This window comes from Hydra vulgaris, chromosome 06 (assembly GCF_038396675.1).
Source record: "Hydra vulgaris chromosome 06, alternate assembly HydraT2T_AEP".
Lineage (NCBI taxonomy): Eukaryota > Metazoa > Cnidaria > Hydrozoa > Anthoathecata > Hydridae > Hydra > Hydra vulgaris.
In genome coordinates, this window is record NC_088925.1 from 10,542,001 (window position 1) to 10,566,062 (window position 24,062).

The 24,062-nt window shown below is 28.6% G+C and overlaps 1 protein-coding gene across 2 annotated transcripts in view; it reads left to right on the forward strand.

The window, feature by feature from the left end:
- The window catches only part of LOC100198744 (transmembrane protein 87B), a 52,916-nt gene that overhangs the window by 21,261 nt on the left and 7,593 nt on the right, over nt 1–24,062 (forward strand). For both annotated transcript variants that reach the window (XM_065799193.1, XM_065799194.1), the window contains exons 9-19: nt 35–62; nt 3,663–3,722; nt 3,840–3,939; nt 4,093–4,189; nt 4,968–5,151; nt 9,459–9,514; nt 9,738–9,915; nt 10,320–10,375; nt 15,813–15,862; nt 16,057–16,084; nt 16,204–16,247. In XM_065799193.1, coding sequence (XP_065655265.1) covers nt 35–62; nt 3,663–3,722; nt 3,840–3,939; nt 4,093–4,189; nt 4,968–5,151; nt 9,459–9,514; nt 9,738–9,915; nt 10,320–10,375; nt 15,813–15,862; nt 16,057–16,084; nt 16,204–16,245 — 879 coding nt within the window. In that variant the 3' untranslated portion in view covers nt 16,246–16,247. The remainder of the gene's footprint in view (nt 1–34; nt 63–3,662; nt 3,723–3,839; nt 3,940–4,092; nt 4,190–4,967; nt 5,152–9,458; nt 9,515–9,737; nt 9,916–10,319; nt 10,376–15,812; nt 15,863–16,056; nt 16,085–16,203; nt 16,248–24,062) is intronic.

The window sequence follows — 24,062 nt, forward strand, 5'->3', positions numbered from 1 at the left end:
TTATTTGTAAATATAATTTTTTTGTTATTTTTAGTTTTGGATTGGAGCTGTTGTTGCCATAGGTATTTTTTTTAACTTAATTATTTATTTTTTTTGTGTATTTTTATAATAATTTATTACAGTGAAACAAAATTTTTTAGTTTTTTAATTCTAACTATTAATAGTGTTAACTTCTAGATTGATAAAATACAAGAGAACTCCATTATTACTGATACACAAGCTTGTGTATCAGTAATAATGAAGTTGATGGATATATAATGATTTTGAAAATGATAAATTGATAGAATAAATAAAATACTTAATGTCTTTGTCTTCATAAAAGAATTTGTTTTTATTTAATATTTTTTGACGCTGGGACTTAGTAAATATTTTGGTGTTTGAGATAATTGACTTTCAGATATAAAACATAATCATCTTATCTGTCAAACAAACAGATCTGTTTGACAGAGTCAAACTTTTTGTAAGTTCATTCTTGTTTTGCCAAAAAATCTTGATAAGGTAATCCTATCTTAATTCTAGTTATATGCAGGGTTGCCAGGTTTTTTTTCGGCAATAAGCCAAAAATGAGTAAAAAATAAACCAGAAATAAACCAGAACAAAAACAAAACAAAAAAAGAAGTAAAGTAGAACTATTTTATTCAAAAATATATTTGGTTTAGTATTAATCTCTAAAACATTTAATAAAGTTCCGCCAATACTTGAAGGTCTTCCTCATTTTCGCATGCATCTGTTGTGTAAATTTCATTTCCGACTTTCGAAATCATTGATTCGGGAATGTTAAAGTCTTTACAACAAATCTTTCGGCTCATTAAATAAGATTTAATGCGAATGACCGCATCCAACACTTGGTTTGACATTCTGTTTCTCTGTTTGCTTTTCACATAGGTGACCTGTGAAAAGACTCTCTCAACAAAACAGTTAGAAACAGGAATACATAGACAAGCAAGGCAGTAGTCAGAAATGTCGCGAAAAGCGTGATGTCCAAAAATGTCGACATAGTCCCTTAAAGTTATCCAGAATTCAGCAGTATTTTTAGGAACTTCTTTTTCTTTAAAAATATTAGACTCAGTCCATTCAACGATACTGACTTTTCTGTATTGGTTTTCAATTTCTTGACTTTTTGAACCCATTAGGTGAGGAAAAGGTAACTTTGAAAATGGAACCTTTTCAACTTGGGAAAGAACTTTCATTGGAGACAGATTTGACAAGCCGTGAAAAATTGTTCTGTTCTCTGGAAGTCTTTTTTCAATCTCGGTTATAGCCCTCTGAAGAAAATCATGACAGCAAATTTTTACATTTTTGACTGATTCTTCAGCATTCAGTTTTGCATTTGGAGGTTGCCCTTGAATGTAATTTTCGCACTCTGAGGAAAATTTGGCTCCGAAATCAACACACTGAAGAGAAAGTACAAAGCCTTTGGTATCGAAAACACGCTGCTTTAAACTTTTGAGGTGCATATTTAGCTCATTCATTAGATTTTCTGGATCAACATTTGACCCTTGAAAGTGAGAGTTTAGACACTCAAACTCTTGAATGACTGGAGTGAGAAAAACAACATAGAGGTAAAGGGTGTTGTCTTGGAACATTTTGCTTATTGAAGAGATTTTGTAACGAACCTCAGAGTTTGCATTCATTTCAGCACAAATAAAGAATGCTTTTAGTTCTTGCCAATTCACAAGCAAATTATAAAAACACTTTCCTCGAACCAACCAACGAGTTGCAGAAAACTTCTGAAAAGAGAACGGGGTTCCCACGCGTTTATTGTTTGGATTCATGAGTTCAAATAGCTTTTCATACTCGCTTTGACGAAGAATGCTCTTGTTAAAAAACCGGGGAACCTCGCTCAGAAGAAAGCCGACTGGAGATGGAATTGCATTAAAGGCATTTTGCACCACAAGATTTAGAGAGTGACAAATGCACCTCATCATAATACAGTTAGGCGATTTAGATAGTACACGAGACCAGACTGAGTTATGTATGCCAATAACATTTGAAGCACCATCTGAACTGTATCCGATGCAGTTTTCAAGAGTTAATCCAATCGAGTGGAGTTTATAATTTAAAGCATTAAATAGATCTTCTCCTGTTGTTGAGATCACTTGAATGAGCCCAAGGAAGTCATCGACAATCTGTTTCTCTTTTTCTGAAAAATATCTCACGCATATTGCAAGGTGCTTGATTGAACTCACATCCGTTGATTCATCAATGAGGATGGAAAACGGCTTTTATTTGATTTCCTTAGAAATTTCTTCTTCTAGAGTTGATGAGATAACATTCTGGATTACTTTAGTGCACTTAGTGCGGTGGAGTTTTAGATGTTCCAAAGGACTGCCTACACCAAACTTTGAAATAATTTCGCAAAAATGGTCAGCAGTTGAAATTGCTGAGTGACAGCATATACACATAGAAAGCTAAATGTCTGCTTTTTTGTTTACATCTGAAATTTTTACTTGACCTGGAAAATTAATCTTCTTTTGAAAAGGATTCAATGTTTTTTCTCTTTTAATGTGTGAAGCTGCATTTTGATGTTGCTCTAAGCTACCTTTGTGGGGACGTATATTAGTGCGGCAGAGGCGACAAAAAGCTTGTTCAGATGCATTAGAGCTTTTTTTTATCCAGTTAAATTCTTTTATAATAATATTCTAATATACTAATAACATAACTACGAGAGTTTTCGTATGATTTTTTTTTTGGCATTTTCTATTTAAAGATGTTAATCTGAAACAAAAAATCAAATATAAGCTACAGATTATTAAACTTAATAACCATTAGGTATGATCAATTTTTAAATTATATATTTTAAGAAGAAAGCAAAGATTAATTAGTTATTTGAATAGTACCAGTTACTAAATTTTTAATATCCGCAGAAACAATCGTTTTACCTTTTTTAAGTAAAGTGTTTCAATTTAAATCGTCTTTTTCAAATGCCAGAATTTTCTAAAATTTTCCGCAAATGCAATAATTTATTCAAAAAAAAACTTTTTAAAGAAAAAAACGAATTTTAAATGAATGGGCCAAATCCAAATAAATTGTTTGAACTTGTTGAAACTCATGAGTGAGAGTTAATTCATTCTTTGAATTTCTTTAAATTTCTTTAATAAGCTGCAATAAACAAAATAAAAATTTTTTTACTCATTTTCGTTCTTTTTTTCTTTTCGTTCATATTTTCATTCATTTTTGTTTATTTCGCTCAATTTCACTTTTTTTATGAAACAAAAAAAACTTGATTTATTTGATTTAACACAAAAAAACCAGAATTAAACCAGATTTAATAAAATAATCCAAAAAGAAAAAAAAAAACCAAACACTTTTAAAAAAAACCAGATTTTAAGATAAAAAATATTTCAAGGAAAACCTAAAAAAAACAAACCAGATTTGAGAAATCTGGCTTGAAAAAAAACCAGATGGCAACCCTGGTTATATGTCCCTTTTTGGCCTGATGTCCCCTTTTTTCCCTGATGTCCCCAAATGGTTTTTCTAATTTCTAATTTAATCAAGTTAAAGTATTTTAATTGATGGGTATCACATTTCATCAAAAAGGCAATCATGTTTGATGAAATATTGTTAGGTATAAAATTTATAGTGGCTTTAACCTTGTACAAGTTTTTGATATTTATATTATAGCTTTTAAATATTACAAATTTAATGTTCCTAATATTAAGGAATGCTGGAAAATGCTTTGTTTTATACTGAGTACAGGAATATAAGCACTTATGGAGAAAGTAAGTTTGAAGCTTTAAGCTATTCTAATTTTTTTTGTTTGTATTAAGTTTTTTATTTAAAACCATGAAAGTTTTTTATTTAAAACCATGAAATTTTTTTATTTCAATGATTCTTAGCAAATGGCTTGCTTTACTTTGCGGAACTCGTATCTTGTATTAAAAGGACTTTAGCAAGAATTCTCGTCATCATTGTTAGCCTTGGCTTTGGAATAGTCAAGTATGTTCAATATTTTGTGGAATTATGTATTATAATATATTGTAGGAATAATAATAATAATATATATATACATAATTATTTCGTTAATTAATTGTTTGAAGATATTTAGTTGAATTTTTTTTTTTTAATTTCTTAACAAACTAATTTTTTTAGACCTCGCCTTGGTCAAATGTTTAATCGTGTACTTATTATTGGTTTTTTGTACATGGTTTTATCAACGGTTGAAGCATTTATTCGAGTTCATGATGATGTAATATTTTTAGCTGTTTTTTAATTTTTTGTTTTTCGCTTTTTTTCTGTTTTTTTTTGTTTTTTCATCTAGAAAATAGTATGAGTTAGAGTTTCTAAATTTTCAAATCTTTTGAATCATCTTTTAAGTCATCTTTTGAATCATCTTTTAAATAATCTTTTGAGTCATCTTTGAATCATCTTTTAATCATCTTTTGAATCATCTTTTAAGTCATCTTTTGAATCATCTTTTAAATCATTTTTTGAATCATCTTTTAAGTCATCTTTTGAATCATCTTTTAAATCATCTTTTGAGTCATCTTTTAAATCATCTTTTAAGTCATCTTTTGAATCATCTTTTGAGTCATCTTTTGAATCATCTTTTAATCATCTTTTAAATCATCTTTTGAATCATCTTTTAAATCATCTTTTAAATCATCTTTTGAATCATTTTTTAAATCATCTTTTGAATCATCTTTTGAATCATCTTTTAAATCATCTTTTGAATCATCTTTTAAATCATCTTTTGAATCATCTTTTAAATCATCTTTTGAATCATCTTTTGAATCATTTTTTAAATCATCTTTTGAATGATCCCAAAAAAATTATCTCTGTGTTCTCTTTCGTTATCAAAAATCTGAAAATTATTTGCACTTTGTTAAAAATGCTAAAAAAATGAACTTGTTATATTTACCTTGTTAATCATGAACTTTAATTTTATAACTTCTTTTAAGTTTTGTTGTCAAGTTTCATTTATGATAATATAGCAATAATAAAACTTGTTTTGAATTTTTTTTTAGAGCAAGGTAGTTTCAAAAACTCAAATGTATGCTTTGATTCCGCTTACTATAATAGATGTTATAATTTGTTGGTGGGTGTTTACTTCTCTTGTGCAAACAACAAGAACATTAAGAATAAGAAAAAACACGGTCAAGCTGACTTTGTATCGCCACTTTACTAACACACTCATTTTTGCAGTTTTAGGTAATAAACGGTATATGGTTAATGTTTTTTAATTACTAAATCTCACAAAGGATCTTTTAATAACATTTTACTTCTAATCATAATAAATTATATTATAAATGTTTTATAATCATTCATAACTAAACAAAGATAAATTTTAATTAATCTTTATATATATATATTTTTAATTATTCACTTCCCTAAGGCCAAGAAGGCCACTACAGCCGAGGAGGCTACTTTTTATGCTTACAACCCTCTCTCAACCCTATAACTCCAAAACAAAAATCTCGACGAACAAGGTTGCTGCACAGAGAAACAAGTTGAGCGCTGTACTACCAGGGATGTGGTGGGGATCGAACTCAAAACTTTTCGCTTATGAGGCAAGCATTTTACCACTACACCACTACTGCAAGTATAGCAAGTATTATATATATATATATATATATATATATATATATATATATATATATATATATATATATATATATATATATATATATATATATATATGTATATGTATATATTCCTGTGATACTCTATAATAAAAGTAACTAATCTTTGGATGATGTAATCACATTACAGTTTGGTTAACTGTCACTTCTTTAAAAATGATAAATTATTGAAAGATTTCATGAGGAGATATGCTCATCAATATAAGAATTTTTTTCTCAAATTTACTTTTGGCTTATAATTAGTATTTTTAAACACATTTTTTTGGTTCGTTTGAGTAAAATTTGAGAATGAAAATTTTTATATGTTTTCATGTAAAATGACAGTTTTATGTTTCTTGATTTTGCTACAAATTCTTCATCACTTTAGTTGCAAATGAATTTTGTTCATTGTTTAAAGCTGAAAATTGTTTATCAGTGCGATCAGTGTGAACTGTTTATCAGGAGATTAGGAATTTGTTTTTTCTTTAAATAATTCTTTTGTTTTTTTGAAGAAGTTTTTTGCAATTTTTATTGCTAAAGTTTCAAACCTCAAGAGACAAACTTCTGACAATTGATTTTCCTAGCAGTTTTTAGTTTTCTACAAAATTCTTTGTTTTTTCATTTTTTCATATAAGATTGAATGATTTTTTCTTTAGTTTTGAGAGGTAATAAAAAAAATGGTGTCCTTAGTTTTAGAGTTAGGATGAAAATTACAAAAATGGTACACTTTTTTAATCAAATTACTATTAATTTTGCCATAACTTAATTATTGTAACAAAACTTTCTGTTTTCTGCAAAGGAGAAAAGTAAAAACTATATTAAATGAAACAAGAAAATTTAAGGCTGGTAATTATAATAAGTGACCAGGGTCCTGGCCCTGGCTAAAAATGAGACCTTTTGTAAACCTGGCCCCTGGCAAAATTATACGATTTAGCAAGGGTTTATTGCCAGGGCTTGAAAAAAATTTATAACTCTTTATTTATTATAATTTTATACTTACATTTACTATTTATTAAATACTGGCATATGTTTGTAAATTTTTAAACTCTAATTTACTTCCAACAAGGTTGCAAGCAACCATTATTACGTTATGAATTGCTTTAAAATAGAGGATAGGGTCGAAAAGCTAGGAAACGGTTAAATGACTGAAGACTGTAGGTTGTATAAAAAAGAAAACATGAAGATGGGTAAGAGCAGGGATGCAGAGTCCCAAAAAGACTGCGGCTTTATAACCTTTTTTTTTTAAGGTCTCTTGTGTCCAGAAGCTTTAAACATGTTGGTTGGTTAGTGATTTGCTATAAGAAAAAAACTTATGATATTAAATGGCTTGGAACTTATTGTTTTAAGTCTGGAGTCCTGGAGTCCTTGCTGCGATTATACCTAAGGACTCTGGGTTGATTGCTCTACTGACCTATAAGTCTTGATTTTTTCCCCATTAGTAGCCCATAAGGTTTTTTTCAAATTTTAAAGCTCCTGGATACCAAAAACGAAGAAGAAGTAATCTTTTTGTGACTTTCAAATGCGGAGTCCTTTTTGGCACTCCCCATCCCTGAGTAAGAGTTATAACCTTTGTTTGATGTGTAAAGAAAAATACTGGATTAATAAAAGTTTTTATAGCATGAAGGGACAAATACAGTAAAAGGATGCAACTTGTTGAGTAAGAAGCCAAGCAAGAATGAGTTTTGGTTTATCTTAATAGAGATGATAGCAAGTTTTAGCATTGACCATGATAGTATTTGTAGAAAAAAGAAAGAAATGCAACATTACAAAAATGGGAGAGTGACTCAAGCTTGACAGATAAAGCAGGTCTAATTACATTTACAATGTACTTTTAGACTTTGTCTGAGAGTAAGAGGGTTGTTATTCGTCATTATAGAACTGTCAACAGTATTGCAATAGTTTTTTGCAGTAAATAAATGAATTTTGTTGTCTAACAAAAATTGTGGATTTTTAGTCCAGAATTTAAATCCATAAACCACTGCAAGCCTTAGGCTGTTACAAAAGAGAGATCAGATTAAAAATCAGCCATTTGTTCTTAGCAATCAAAAAGTAAAGATTTTTTGTCAAAACAAAAGTATAAAGTTGAGTTGTTAGCAAATAGAGCCACTTCAGACATAAAATTTCCATAAAGATTGTTATTGTAGATAAGAAACAATACAGGAGCAAAGATCCTTGATCCAAAGATCCAGAACCTTGTGGTACCCTTAAAGTTACACAAAATGTAAAAGAGCGAAGGCCTTCAAGAGTAACTTTAATACTGCAGTTAGGAAGAAATGACTTTATAATCTCATAACTCAAAACTTTATTTAAAGTATTTTCTAGAGTTTTGATAAATTGGAACCACTTATATTGCACCCCTTATAGAAAAGGGGCGTATGTCCATTTTTGCCAAAAATGAGAAATTTGGACAGTAAAAACTATGGAATATCATCCATATTATCTTAAAGTATTATGCTTCAATTCTTTATAATTAATGAGTTATTAATAATGTAAAAAAAGGTGTATATGCCATTGTGTTGAAAACCATTATAGAAAAGAGACATATCGGACAATAAAAATTTTATTTTTGTATTTTGGAGATACAATCCTTTTCTAAAACGGGTGCGATATAGCACTTTTTTGAAAAGGAGAGTTCTGTAAAACACTTTTTTAAGACTATAGTGGAAATCTTGTCTGAAGCACAAACTGTAGAAGTGTTTAATTGAGAATTAACGTTAGCATTGGAAACCAGAGTGATTTGGATTTTTAACAATGGGTTAATTTGTTTAACTGGTGTGACAGGAAAAATATGGCCATTAGATTCAAGAGTCAAGTTAGAGGAAAAGTTCTTTCCAAATAACTTTGCCCTAGAGGTCTGGACCTTATTTTAGGGAGAAGTAAAAAGATCAGGCCCATGAATAAGAGATTAAATGTTAGACTTACTTTAGTTAATGACACTGTTAAAGACTTTTTAAAAGTCTCTAGAACCTAACATCTGAGATAAAATACAATATTTAGTAAACTGAGAATAACAGAGCTTAACATCAGATAAGACCTTTTTACATATGATTACGGTTTAATAAAGCAACTGCTCAAGATGGTGAAAAATGTGGAGTAAAATGAGACTTGAGATTGAAGAGAAAGAATAAAAGCTTCCTTTACTTTTAAAAGGAATAAAGGCTTCCAAGATGCGCATTTGTACATACACAGTATGGATATAAACATATGTTTGCTTTTTATTTAGATGCTGGCATACAATATACTTACATATTTATATTAACATTGGTATCTATATGGTGTAATATTTTCCGAAAGAGATGACGATCAGATGGATATGTGGTGTGACTCTAACAAGACAAGAAAGAGAGGCATAATCTTAGATTTAAAAAAAGCGTTGTATTGAACAACGTTTGTTAGAAAAGATTAAAGTGATTTAGGTATCAGCATGTAGAGAGGTAGCAGCTTCAGGAGAATATTGTAGTGGCAGAATTAAGAAAACTTAAAGAAAGTGCCTTACATATTGTATGAATGAGCTTTAGTTAAGGAAAGAAAATGCTCTAGATTGTTTATATTAGAGAAACAGCATAAAAAGGAAGGCTAAAGCCTGATGATGATCATCATCATCATGTTAATGATGATTATGATGATCATGTTGATCATAATAATGATTATATATGCATATATATACAAATATAACATGAATTTTGAATAAAAAAACAACTTTAAATGTATAAATTTTTATGCAGCCCACTCACAAACTTGGTTCCGACTTTGGTCAAATTTTAACACCGGTTGCTTACTAGTTATTTACAAATTCAATAAGTTTTAACTGCTTAAAGATTGCGCTGTTTTTATTTTTTACATTTTTTAACGTCTAACAAAATATAATTTTTTATTAATTTTATGATTTTGTTGTAGCTTCTCTAGCTTATATGGTTTGGATGATTAAACAAGCAAAGCTCACTGAATGTGTTGTAAGTTTTTATTTATTTAATTTTTAATAATGTGGAAAACATATTTAATGTTTTTTTCTGCATTACAATTTATTACTATACTTTCATTGATTGGCTTTTTGATTGTTTTTAAATTATTTTTGGGTTGTTTTTGGAGGTTTATTGTTTATCAAATACGATCTGGAAAATAGATCCCATCATTTTTTATTATATGGTTTCCATTTAACATAAGCATAAATTTTAGGATATTGGGAGTATTTGGCTTAGTGAGGCTTTATGGCCATTTCTTTTTGGTGTAATACTAGCTGTTATAATGATATTGTGGCGACCGAGTATAAATAATCAACGATATGCATTCACACCATTAGACCTTGATGGTAGTGATGATGAAGATGATGACATGACATTATCAGATGCGTTTTGTAAGTTTTAAAAATGTTTTTTATATTTCCTACATTTTTTGTAAAAATGTTTCAGACAGGTATGGCTCCTTAGTTGTGGTAAAGGCAACATACCCATTAGAAAGAAAACTTTGATATAAAACCCTTAATTTATTGTGGGTAAGGGTTGGAAGAGTTTATAAATATTGGTTAAGAATGGTAATCAAAATAGTGGTATTATCAATGTCAAATGTAAATAAGGAAATGGTATTATGGAAACCTGTCCAAATCACACAATTTTCTTATTTTTATATTTAACATCTGCAGCTTCACACATGTGTGAAGCTGCAGATGTTAAATATAAAAATAAGAAAAAAAGATTTTAACACTATATATGTATATGTTAATAAACTTTCATTTAAGTAATGTAAAATCTTTTTTCTCAGCTGGTATGAAGAACAGAAGTAAAGACACTAGTGGTGTAAAAAATAGAAATCGTGCAGTAAGTTCATTTTACTTTTTAATCAACTATTGTAAGGCTTGTTTGAATGCATTCCAATGATTATATTGATGATATGCATTCATATGATTTTTGGCTATGTTTAATGGCCCATCACATGACTATGTTTAGATATGAAAAATGACTATAAGTTTTATTTTATTTCAATTATAACAAATAATGTTAAATATTTTTATTTAACTTTAAAGTGTTTAAAGGGTGGTAAATCATCAATGAAGGGTGATATCAATCATAGGAAAAAATTTATAGTACATTATGTATCATAAATTTATGCATACATTTACTATTTAATAAATACTGGCATATAATATAAATGTATATGTATATAAACACATATGTTTGCTATTTATTCGGATGCTAGCATACAAAATCCTTATTTATTTATACAAACTTTAGTAGGGTAGAGTCACAGAAATTAGAATGTCTAAGAATAAATATTTTTTAACCAAAGATGGTTTTACTGAGAAAACATTTATACTTATTATTCGTTTAACTATAGTTTGACTTAATTGATTGCACTTTTTTAAAGCCACCATTTTGTTTCCATTCAAGACAACTGGTATCCTAAATTGTATCCATAAATATATAAAAATAAACCATGTACATGAAATAAATAAGAAAGAATAAGCAAGTCATTTTTTTTCAGTGGTTGTATTAAAATCTTTTTAATTGTTTTGTATTTTGTTTACAACATGTTTTGGTTTCAAAAAAATATGTTAGTTTTCGAATTTAACTTGAAATTTGTTTTAAAAATGACAATAGAAGAAGACGGCAGAGAAAAAATTATGCACAAATATTTACAAAATTCTAATAGTAGCTACAACTTGATAGCAAAATTGTTGCAAATACATCCATATACCATAGTCATGTTATTAAACATTTTTCTCAAACAAAATTGACCAAGCGCAAATCTGGTGGTGGAAGAAAGGAAGGTTTTAAAGATATAAAACTAGTTAGAAAACTGGTTAACAGTTTTAAGAATAATCCAAGCCTTTCACTAAGCGAATGCGCAAAAATATATAGATTTTCTCATAGTTTTGTTGCAAAAGTTAGAAAACAAGCATGGTTTTCATTCTTTCAAAGCACAAAAAGTGCCCAACCATTCTTACACTCAACAAAAAAGTGCAAGAACCTGAAGCAGATAGTTGTATGACAATTTTATTTCTAAAAATTTCTGTATTATTGAAGACGATAAAACTTATATCAAGTACAATCATCAACAAAATCCTGGTGCTGTTTATTTTATTGCCAAATATAGAGGAAAAGCAGATAAGAAATTTAAATACACAAAGCATGTCAAGTTCGCTAAAAAAGCTTTGATTTGGCAAGCTATTTGCAGTTATGGCAAAAAATCAGCACCTTATATTTCTCAGCCTATACTTTCTGGTCAAATATATGTTAAAGAATGTTTACAAAAACGCCTTTTACCTCTTATTAAATCACACAATAACAGACCTGTGTTCTGGCCTGATTTAGCTTCAATTCATTATTGTAAACTAGCTATGGAATGGTATTAAAAGAATAATGTGAAATTTGTGCCTAAAACAGAAAATCCTCCAAACTGCTTAGAATTGAGAGTTATTGAAAAGTACTGGGCTATTATTAAAAGAAAAATGAAAAAAACAAAAAAGCTTTTCAGAAACATTAAAGATATTAAAATATTATTTAAAAAAGCATCAAATAGTTTTGATTCTTATTCTGTGCGCAAGCTCATGGGTACCACTAAAGCAAAAGCTCAAAATTTTATAAGATTTCCACAGGAATAATTTTTTTTTTTTAATGCTTGATCTTCTTATATTATTGTATTAAAATTATTACTTGGTTCGAAATAAAAATTGAGGAGTACTTTTTTTTCTACTTTCACATTTATTTTGTGTACACGCTTTATTTTATTCAATAAAATATATGGTGGCGTTATTATCATGTTATTAATGAAAATATAGCATTATCAACTAACATTGAAAGCATCAATGTTGAAACCAATCTGCATGTAAAATTATACCATAAAGGAAATTTGATACCTCATCCCAATGGTTTCGTCAAAACAACAAGTGTAAGCATGTTAGAAGATTTCTTATTTAAGTTTCTTATATGAGAAATCAGATTAAAGAAAAAGAAAAAAATTATTTTAGGCAAATTTTATAATTTTATGTATTATTATGAATTACATGGCAGAAAATTTCATAGTGATGAACATATTGATTTTGATTTTATGATATAGCTCTATCATTTTCAATAGCTCTATCATTATCAATTTCCCTTTCCTTCATTTTCATATTTAAAAGCATTAATTCAAGGTGAAATCGAAGCAATTAAAGAATTGAAATTATAATTTATTTTTTTATTTTGATTATAATTTATTAAAAGAAGAAAAATTAAGCTTAGATCCAGTTTTATTAATTGATGAAATGTACTTGCATAAAATTGTTTTACTATCATGGCGGTAAATTTGTTGGAAAAGATGAGAACGAAGAATTTTATTCAGGAGTTGTTGTTTTTTATTTTGGTATTAATCATTCTATACCCTTTGTTGATAGATTTCTGGAAATTGTTTGATGACTGAAATTGAAGAGTGTCAAACAAATCTTTTTGATGCTAATTTTAAAATTCACAGAAAACTATTCAACCAATGCACTTGCATTTAAAAAACTCACTAAAAAGTACAATTCTACTTTTTTTATTATAGACAAAATACAATTTACATTTATTTAAAAGTGAACACATTTTAAAAAATATCTAAAAGGCGCGGAAACAGCTTTACTTTTATTGCAAAATGAAATAAAAGAATATGATTTATGTGAAAGTTTAAAGCAAGTTGTTATTCATGTTGCTTGGTATATAACAAAAGAAATTAAATCCAAATTTAAATGTTCTTTGTGTCAAGATTGTCTTCAATCTAACAAAACATCTTCTCTTTATATGGAAGTAATCTTCTCTTTATGTAGAAGTAATCTTTAAGGAAGGTTTAACTTAACCTAGTCAAAACATGGTAGAGTATGTTTGCTCCTTCTTTTGCATATTAGACATCAAAAAATAATTACTATTAACTTAATATACTAACAAACTGAAAAGTTCAGCTTTAGTTGCACTTAAACTGTTTGAAAATAAAATTTGTTTTATTTGTCCTGACAATTTTGAAACAGTATATTCACACAACTATTATAAATATATTTTACAATAATAAACAATCTATTCAAAAGATGAAGTTAAAAACCTTTAAAAATTGACACATTAAAAAAAAAAACTTATTCTGTTATGTTTATTGTTTGCTATAGATGCATTATTGTTTGGATTCTAGATGTTTAATTTTTATTTGGCTTTGCTTATTGGTGTCATTTTGTTCTAAGCTAATTTATAGTGATGTTTTGCTATAGATGCATTATTGTTTGGATTCTAGATGTTTAATTTTTATTTGGCTTTGCTTATTGCTGTCATTTTGTTCTAAGCTAATTTATAGTGATGTTTTGCTATGCATCTTTTGCTAAAACTATTTTACTTTTTTGATAAGTTTTTTTGTATCTTTTTTTTTTTTTGCTCAAGTTATATATTTTATTGAAATATATTTGCTTTAATAATTCGATAACTCACTAGTTTATATTATTCATGTTATTTATTCCAGTTATATTCAATAACTCACTTTAATTCCTTTACGATATTAAAATCCTCCACAGTTTTGACAACATTTCTATTTCAGACTAACAGAAGTGATCTCTTTATTCATATTATTGAATCATTTTTTTCTAAGCACAGTATTAAAGTTGTCCATAATAAGATAATACAATATTTATTTCAGTAACTTCAGAAAGCATTACCATTTAGCATTCTTGGTCCTGTGTTGTTCTTCAGTTCTTCATCTATATAAATCTTTATTATATTCTTAATTCTAGAGTGGCTCTATTTGCTAATGATGACACTATATACACCAGTCACAGAACAGGCATCGATCTTGGGTGTGATCTCATTTCTGTGACAGCTTGGGGCTTGCATGCAATCTTGGAGCTTGCTTGCAATCTTGGGGCTTGCTTGCAATCTTGGGGCTTGCTTGCAATCTTGGGGTTTGCTTGCAAGCAATACTATAAGATCAAAACCCCAAGGTAAATCAAACCAAAATATTGTGGGTATTTCATGCTTTTTAATAAATGGCAAAAAACGTTTCTTTAAGCATTCTTTTATATATAAATCTACATTCAAAGTTTTATGAGTAATGTATGGTGTACTTTTTAAACCAAAGGAGCAGCTTACTTGCCATTTAAGGAACTTGGGAGCAAATTTTTCAGATTGAATATACTTGAATTTTTTGGCAACATATCTAATTTTTGACTGATAAAAATATTGCTGCCCTGGCAATTGTTAAAAGTCCTTTTTGCAATAGGTTTCATTGTTTTCAAATATGCTTTTTTGAACAACAAATTTCTTTAATTTCTCCATCAATGGAGTTTTCTTTTTATGATATGCTTTATATTCTTGAGATCTATGTGCTTTTCCTATCAAAAATGCTTAGCTGCATTTTAATTTTCTCGCAAGATCTCTCTGCGGCTGACATGGATTTGCCTTTATGGAGCAAATGATTGATTTTGCTTTATATTTGTCCTTAAATCCTTTCTTTTTCCACTTCCAGCTTCTTCAATAGATTGAGTCCGTTTATATATCGCCGCATTATAAATCCAACTGATGATTGAGAAACACCGGCCAATTTTGAAATGTCAACTTGTGATAGTGAAGGATTTTGAAAAAAAAATTAAAAAAAATTTTTTTAATCTAATATTTGTTTACTCATTTTAACCCAATAATAACCAATACTTATTACCATTACAATCAAACATCAACACATAAGCTTCCAAGTGCAATCAAACATCAACACATTAGCTTCCAAGTGCAATCAAACATCAACACATTAGCTTCCAAGTGCAATCAAACATCAACACATTAGCTTCCAAGTGCAATCAAACATCAACACATTAGCTTCCAAGTGCAATCAAAAATCAACACATTAGCTTCCAAGTGCAATCAAACATCAACACATTAACTTCCAAGTGCAATCAAACATCAACACATTAGCTTCCAAGTGCAATCAAACATCAACACATTAGCTTCCAAGTGCAAAAAAAAATTGTCAAGTAGTTTTTGAATAATTAAAGATTAAAAGGAATTTCATAGTGTTCAACTGATACTATAATTATTGATATAAACAATCATTAAGAACAACTAATTAATGTTAATAATTAGGATTTCAATTCTAAATATTAAACCCTGAAGGGACTAAAAAGTGATTTAAATGATCTCTCAAATTACAAGAGTTGGAGTTATGAGAATTTTTATTAAAATTAATAGTTTAATAAATAAATTAATTTGATTAATTTTAGTCTCAGAAACTGGTTTAGTTGTTTTTTGTTTTTTTTCGTCTGTCATTTATGTTTAGGAAGACGATTTAAAGTGGGTTGAAGAAAATATTCCATCAGTTCCTTCTACGTATGTATCTTTATTTTTAAATCGGCAATTTCCCCTCCTTGATCCTTTTTTTTTTTTCTTTCTTAGATGTTGTATCTTTATTATGTATTTGCTACTTTGTTTAATTCTCCATCAGTGTCTGAGTTTTCGTTATAACATTTGTCATTTTATTTGAAGTGTTATAAAATTCTTTTTCAATATCTATCTTGTTTTAGATTACTTCCTACAATAGACTCAGATGAAGTATGCTTTCATTTTTTGTGTTACAATTGATGTTTGTTATTTTAAATGCTGCTATTTTTAAATATTACTTCTTATTTTTAAATATTATTAAGATTAAATATCACCTTTTCTTTTCATAGGAAATATTGACAACTAAGTTTGAAATGTCTAAAATGAATTAAAGGTATCCAAAATAAATTTTTTTAAGTAAAAATTTTCCATCAACTTATTGTTATCAATTCTTAATTTTATTAAAATTTAGTTTTCATTCTATGTTATAAAAACTTTGCATTAGCATTACTTTAAAGAATCTAAGTGAGATTATAATGGACCATCATCCAAACAAATGACAAATGTGTGTGTGTGTGTGTATATATATATATATATATATATATATATATATATATATATATATATATATATATATATATATTTATATATATATTATACAATTTATGTTATACAATATTTATTACTATATAATTTATATATTTAAGATAGCTGTGTAACTAAAAAAAAGATATTTTAAATAAAAAAAGACCATCTAACACTCTAAGAGATTATCCTGAAACTTTTTAACACCGTTGGAGCAACTAAGGAGTTGTTACTTTAGTTACTCCAAGTAACTAAGGTAACAGCTCTATATTAACACCAAAAAGTTACCCTTTTAGCAACTTAGGTAACTTTTTGGTGTAAGTTTAGAGTGAATGCAATAGTAAAGGTTGGGTTAAGTAAAACTGACACTTTTTATATCTTGAATTAAAAAAGATTGGAATGAGTTACAAAGTTATTTTTTTTTTCATTGAACACTCATTAAGTCTAGAACAAAAATAAAGAAAAAAATTAAATTTCTTCAGTAAGATAAAAAATTTTAATTATCTCTTGATGGGAGTCATAAGATTTTGCACTAGACACTAGCACTGTGGTGGTTTTATCTCACTTCTTCTTAAAGTCAGTACTTGATTTTGCTTGCGTAAACTTTATAAACTTTTTTCAGAAGTTTAATTTATATTTATAGTATTGCTCAATTGGACAAGTTTCAGGACAATTTGCAGGATTGTGTGTTCTAGGTATGAATTTGATACTAATTGTAGAAGTTTAATGTAAAAATTGAGTAATGACAAGATACTAGGTCAGGCCAAAAGGTTGCATTACTATTGTGGGTATTCTAAAGTGGCAATAAGCACTTTTTAAGGCACTCTTTTTGATAAATTTTACTATTTAATGCGGAATTAGTAACGAAACTTTGTGTTCTTAATTCACATTAACATATGGCTTGCCAAACCATAATTTTTTGGGGGAATTTTTTTAGTTTTATTGTTTTAAATTTAACCTTTATCTTTTTCCTGGAGACTCCCTTATAAAAATGATGTCCTGAAATCATTTTGAAATTTACTTTCACATAAGTTTCATCATTTTTTATACTTTTGTTTTTCTACACAATAATTTGTATAATTTTCTTGCCACTAAATTTTCTTTAGCATTGTGATCTGGGGTGATCTTTATACATCTTGAAGATTTGATGATTAATATATCTTTATTTTATTAAGCATCACATACTTATTTAAATATATAATCACAGTGCTTATAATCAAGTGCAATTATAATCACAGTGCTTTTACAACATCCAACAGTTTTTACAATCAATTCAAGAGGCAAATTAGGATTTTCCACTCTAGCATGAAAAATAACATCACAACTTGCTGTTTTGTTGCCATTTTGAATAATAATAAAAAATTTAAAAAAAAAATACTTTTACTGAAATACTAATACATAAAACAATTTTTTTTCTGTACGATAACGTTCTGTATGATTTTTTTAGCGTTCTAATCATAAGTAATAAAAAGTGTCAATTTTACTTAACTCAACCTTTATTATTTATTATTTTTTTTACCTTTTTATACCTTTATTAGCATTCTTAGAGTAAAATCTTTTTTGGCACAACATTTTTAGATTTTCACGCTTTTGGTCTTTTATTTCTAAATTTTCCAACTAAACGGAAATCTTGGTGTAAAAAAAAGTCAGAACATTGTTTTTGCAAACAAGGTTTTGAAAAACACTCTTTAAAAAACCAGTTAAGTGTACAGCTGATCTTTTAGTATTTAAAGTGTAAAAATACTGACTTTGTTACTCAAATACCAAGTTTGGTTTTAAGTTATGAGTTGTGCCACTTACATATTAAAATCATATTAAAATAGCCAGAAAACTCCATTGGTATATAAAAATTGTTCAGAAAAACAAAACAAAAAAATGTTGCATTTACAAAATGACTTAAGCTAAAGTTCTTCATTAATTTTAGTTAAGTCAAAGAAGAAGTAATCTTTATATTTGAAATTAAAATTTCAGCATGTTGTTAATATCTCAATGGTTTATCTCCACAATCTCATGTTTAAATTTCTTATTTGGTGTATGTATTTTTCCATGGGTCAGTTTACCAAATACAGGTTTCGAGTTCACAGTGACTGGATCATGACTATGCAGCAAATATTTGTATTTTGCATTGTCTGAAAGCATTGGTACACAATTCTTTCCATGAAATGATTTTGTTTAAAGTTGCGGAGTCTAAAGAATTGTTATAAGTGTCTATAATAAGGACAAACCTGTTATTCCACTTTGCATGGTTCAAATTTTTTTAATTCACCTAAGGATAAAACTGAGTCGTTTGCTAAGAACTTTTCATCAATCTCATCTCTTGATACCACTAATCACATCCTACCTGATATAGCCGACAAACGAGTTGATTCATTGCTTGACATTTGTATCACCGCAGTTTCTGTATCTAAAGTGATTTCCTGCTTAGACTCTTCTACAGCTTGTGGTTTGGACAACATACCTGTTATAGTCTTGCAGAGGTGTTCTCCAGAGCTGTTGTCTATACTTTCAAAACTATTTAACAAGTGCTTATCAGAGTCTTGTTTTCCAGCCTGCTGAAAAGTGACATCTGTTATCCTTATTTTAAAAAATCCTGGAGAGCGATCTGACTTGTCTTTTGAGTCTTTATTTAACAAACACTTAATCTCTCATCTTGAATCTAATTACTTACTTTCTGATCATCAATATGGATTAATGCACTCGTTCTACTGCTGATTTGTTAACGGTAATAACTGATAGGTTTTACCGTGCATTAGATAGTTGTGGAGAGGTTAGACCTATTGCTCTCGACATTTATAAAGCCTTCGATAAAGTCTGTCATGCTGGTTTTTTCTATAAGCTCTCTTCTTACGGTGTATCTGGTACTCAAGGTACTATCCTTGGCCCCATACTTTATCTGATTGCTTGGAGGGGGGTTTGAGCTTGAAAAGAATCTCACTTCTGCTACAACATGGAACTCTTAGTGGCTGGTGAATTTTAACTCAGATAAAACTCAATTTTTTTCAGCGTATCATTATCTTAATAACCTAATATCATAATAATTTATAAAGGGTATTGTACTTGATGAGTCATCTACCCTTCAACTTCTAGGATTAACCTTTACTTAAGGCTGCATCTCTCTGGCATCTCTTTATTGTGTTTGCAGCTTTTTTACTACAGATTCTATTCTTTATCTCTATCAATCTCTAATCTGTCCTTGTATAGAATACTGTTGCCATGTCTGAAGCAGATCTTTGAATGATGCCTTTTCTCTTTTAGACAAGATGCAAAAATCATTAAAAACATAGTTGGACCTGCTATTGCAGCCAACTTTTAACTATTATCACACCGTTGTAATGTTGCTTCTCTTTCTCTTTTTTATAAATAATATAATGGGTGCTGCTCTAAAGAACTAGCGTCTCTTGTGCCAACTACTAATATTATTCTCGTGTAAAATTAAAATAAACTAAAATTCATTCTCGTATTACTTGTCACTCAAATATGTCTCGTCCTTTTACTATGACTGTTCCTAAGATCTCCAAAATTCTTTTTCATATAGTTTTTTTCTTCGAACATCATTTCTTTGAAATTCGCTCCCTTTATTTTGTTTTCCTGATTCATATAACTTGCAATCTTTTAGGTTGTCTGTTAATTGTTATCTTGCTTTATAAACTTCATCTTTTCGCTTCCAGTAACTTCCAGCTCTAATAGTGGTTGCTTGCAGCCTTGTTGGAAGTGTAGATGTTTAAAAAAAAATGGTCACATCACTTGTATCAATTAAATCATTCGTTTGATGTATTTCATGATGGCTCACTACATTATTTGCTCAATCAATGAGACAATCAAAGTTTTATTGAAGTGACTCAGATTGATAATATTGTTGCTATATTGTTGGTAATGATGATCATTACTTTTGGTTTGGCTGGATTATTACCTTTGGATTATTACCTTGGATTATTACCTTTGGTTTGGCTGTCAAAATATTTTTTATCACTATTCAGATTCTGCATTATGAAAAAATTTAAAAGTTAAAAAAAAATCTTTATTATTAAAGTTTGTTTTATCACACAATTTTCTTTGAAAGTTCGTTGCTAAAAGCAAAATTGCCAAAATATTTTAATACAAAAAAAAAATTACCATGCTATTGCTTTCTGGAATCATTGATGTAAATGTAAACATGGAAATGTTGATGTAAATTGTAGCATGTGAGAATTGTATCAACAAAGCTTAAATTTCGATACATAACACTTAATTCTTTGTCTGGGTGCAATTGATAAGTTTCATAGTTCCTGAGCCTTTACTGTTTTGAATCATCTTAGTCAAAAGAAATAATTTTAGATCACTCTATGAAATAAAACTTTAAGAATGAGGTCTAGTTTTCAGGAAATTGTGGAGATAGTAAACTTTGGAGATAGTATTCAATAATGTTGAATACTAACCCTAACTATACGGGCTGAATGAAATTCTAAAACAAATAGTTTTAGAATTTTATTCAACCTGTTGGAAATTTTTAGAAAGTGAACATGGCAAGGGAGCACCAGATGCTACAGGAGTATCTGTGAAGTGTCAGGCAGATCAATTGGTTAATATAGGTTTTGATATCCTTTGTTAAAATTTCAAAAATAGCTACAGGTGAAGCATAATCCCCATATTGATATAGTTCTAAATATTTTCATTGAAAACAAATATCATATTCTGATTCCTCACTCTAATTGAAATAATTATATAATTAAATAACTGGTGCTAATTTTTAGCTTAATTACATGGTTAGTTAAACAGTAACTTGTAAAACAAAAACTATAGTAAAATCAAAATGGCTGCCAAACAAAAAAACTGCTAAAAATAGCTGATTTTAAAGTAACAATATCTTCAAAACCCATTTGATATCAGTGCTAAAATTTTGCAAGGTAGTCTATGTTATATAGGTGACCATTTTAACAAAGTAAGAAGAAAATCTGAGATGCTAGGTTACATGCCTGTCCCACTTTCTCATGGAATGCCTCATATATATATATATATATATATATATATATATATATATATATATATATATATATATATATATATATATATATATATATATATATATATATATACATATATATGCATATATGATTATATATAAGGTCTACTCCGTGATGCTTTATTGTTTGCTAAAATATCAAAGTTTCTTAGAAAGTGTTTTTGTACTTTTAACATCACTGGGTCAACATTACATTGAAAAACTTTGAATAAGTAATAATATAATATTCTTCATTTGTGTACAAATGTCTGTTTTGATACTGTTAACTCCACGATTTTCTTGGAGTATAACAACATTGTATATAATAAGTATAACAAGGTTAAATCCTTGGCCCTATACTCTTTTTAATTTACATTAACGATCTTTCAGGTATTCTCACATCTAAGGTGGTATTGCTTGCTGATGATACTATCATTTATTCTTGTCATGATAAGAAGCCAACACTTTCTGATTGCTTGGAGGGGACATTTGAGCTTGGATCTCATTTCTGCTACAGCATGCGGCTGGTGAACTTCAATTCAGATAAAACTTAATTTTTTTCAGCCAATCGTTATTGCAATAATTTAGATTTTCCAATCTAAATTATTGCAATAAGAGTCATCCAATCTTCATCTTCTACGATTAACTCTTACTTCCGATCTTTCTTGGAAACCATATATCAAATCTGTTGCAAAATTAGCATCTGCTAAGGTTGCATCTCTTTATCGAGCTCAACACTTTCTTACTTCGGATTCAATTATCTATCTCTATAAATCTCAAATCCGGCCTTGTATGGAATACTGTTGCCATATCTGGGGCGGATCTTCTAATGATGCTCTTTCTCTTTTAGATAAGGTGCAAAAATGCACTGTAAACATAGTTGGACCTGCTCTTGCAGCCAACCTCCAACCATTATCGCATCGTCATAATGTTGCTTCTCTTTCTCTTTTCTACAAATACTATAATGGGCACTGCTCTAAAGAGCTAGCGTCTCTTGTGCCATCTACTAAAATTCATTCTCGATTTACTCATCATTCAATTAAGTCTCATCCTTTTTCTGTGACTGTTCTTAAGTGCTCCAAAAACTCTTGTTTGTCTAGTTTTTTTCCTCGACCATCAGCTCTTTGGAATTCGCTTCCTTCATCATGCTTTCCTGATTCATATAATTTACAATCTCTTAAGTCATCTGTCAATCGTTATCTTGCTCTAAAATCTTCATCTTTTCTGTTACAGTAACTTTCAACTCCAATTAGTGGTTGCTTGCAGCCTTGTTGGAAGCGAACATGTTTAAAAAAAAAATTTAAAGAAACTCTAATTCAAATAGATATTTTTTTAAAATAATCTTATGCTTTCTAATTTATGAATATTATTTCATCTTTTACTAAAACAAAATAAACACTCAATATTAAAACCAGGGCTGTGAAGTCGCGGAGTTGCAACAATTTTAGCGGAGTCGGAGTCGCTAAACAAAATCGCAACTTCAATTCCAATAGTAAAACTTCTTGGTATTGCACGTGCGTGAACAAAATATTCAGTTAACTTTATATTCATACTAAACCTCAAAGAACTTTTCATAAATTTGGCACAAAAAATTTTTTTAATTATCATGTAATATTTTTTAAAGAATTTTTCAAAAATTTTGCTTTGGAGTTGGAGTCGGAGTCGTACTCTGAAAATTTCAATGACTGGAGTCGGAGTCGGTACTTTTTTTTACAACTTCACACCCCTGATTAATAAGCTAAGACTCAGTATTAGTCTGAAATTTTACCAACTGTTGTTCTTTCTCTGTAGTTAATCATTAAAATAAAAAAACTTATAAAGTTATAATCAAAATTTAAAAAATAATAAATATTTAATATCATATTTAAAAATACTAATGATAAAAGTTTTCTACATTTTAAATAAATGTATTTATGTGTATTTTGTGTTTATCTATAGCTAATTAAAAACTAAATGATTAAAATGAACAAGTTTTGTGTACAGTTGGTATTTTATCAAATGATCAATGTCATAAAATGGTGTACACTAAATCAATTGGATTGAAAGATTTATCAAGCTATTCAGGGAGAGAAATTTATTATTATATAGATTTGGGCTAATAATATTAGATGCTAATGTTAAAATCTGTTTACGTCATGAGAAAATTTAAATTAAACGGTTTGCTAAATTCCAAAAAAATTGCATTGACCCATTTAAGAAATTGATGTTCAACTGGAAAAAGATATGTGTTCAATTGGTATTGAAACAACACCTGGTTATAGAATGTGTCCTTCATGTCGAAAAGAAGTGGTTAAAAAAATAGATGATTGGTCTACCTTACAGGACCACAATGGTGAAGATGATTTTCTGGAACAAACATTTTTTAAAGAAGATATAGAAATTGCACAAGAAAAAGAACTTATAAATACCAGTTTTAATAAAATAGATGTATCACCAGTAAAATTCACGGGGTTCCACAACATGCAAAAATTTCTCTTGGGAAAAGAAAATTAATGAAAGTTACTGATTTTATGTCAAAAAAGCTATCAGTTATCCTCAATGTTAATGCAACAGGTGTAAAAATTTTGGTTGTTGTTGTTGTTGTTGTTGTTGTCAGAAGCGTAAACAGAAATTTGGTAATTTGGCTTAACACACAGCGATAACCAT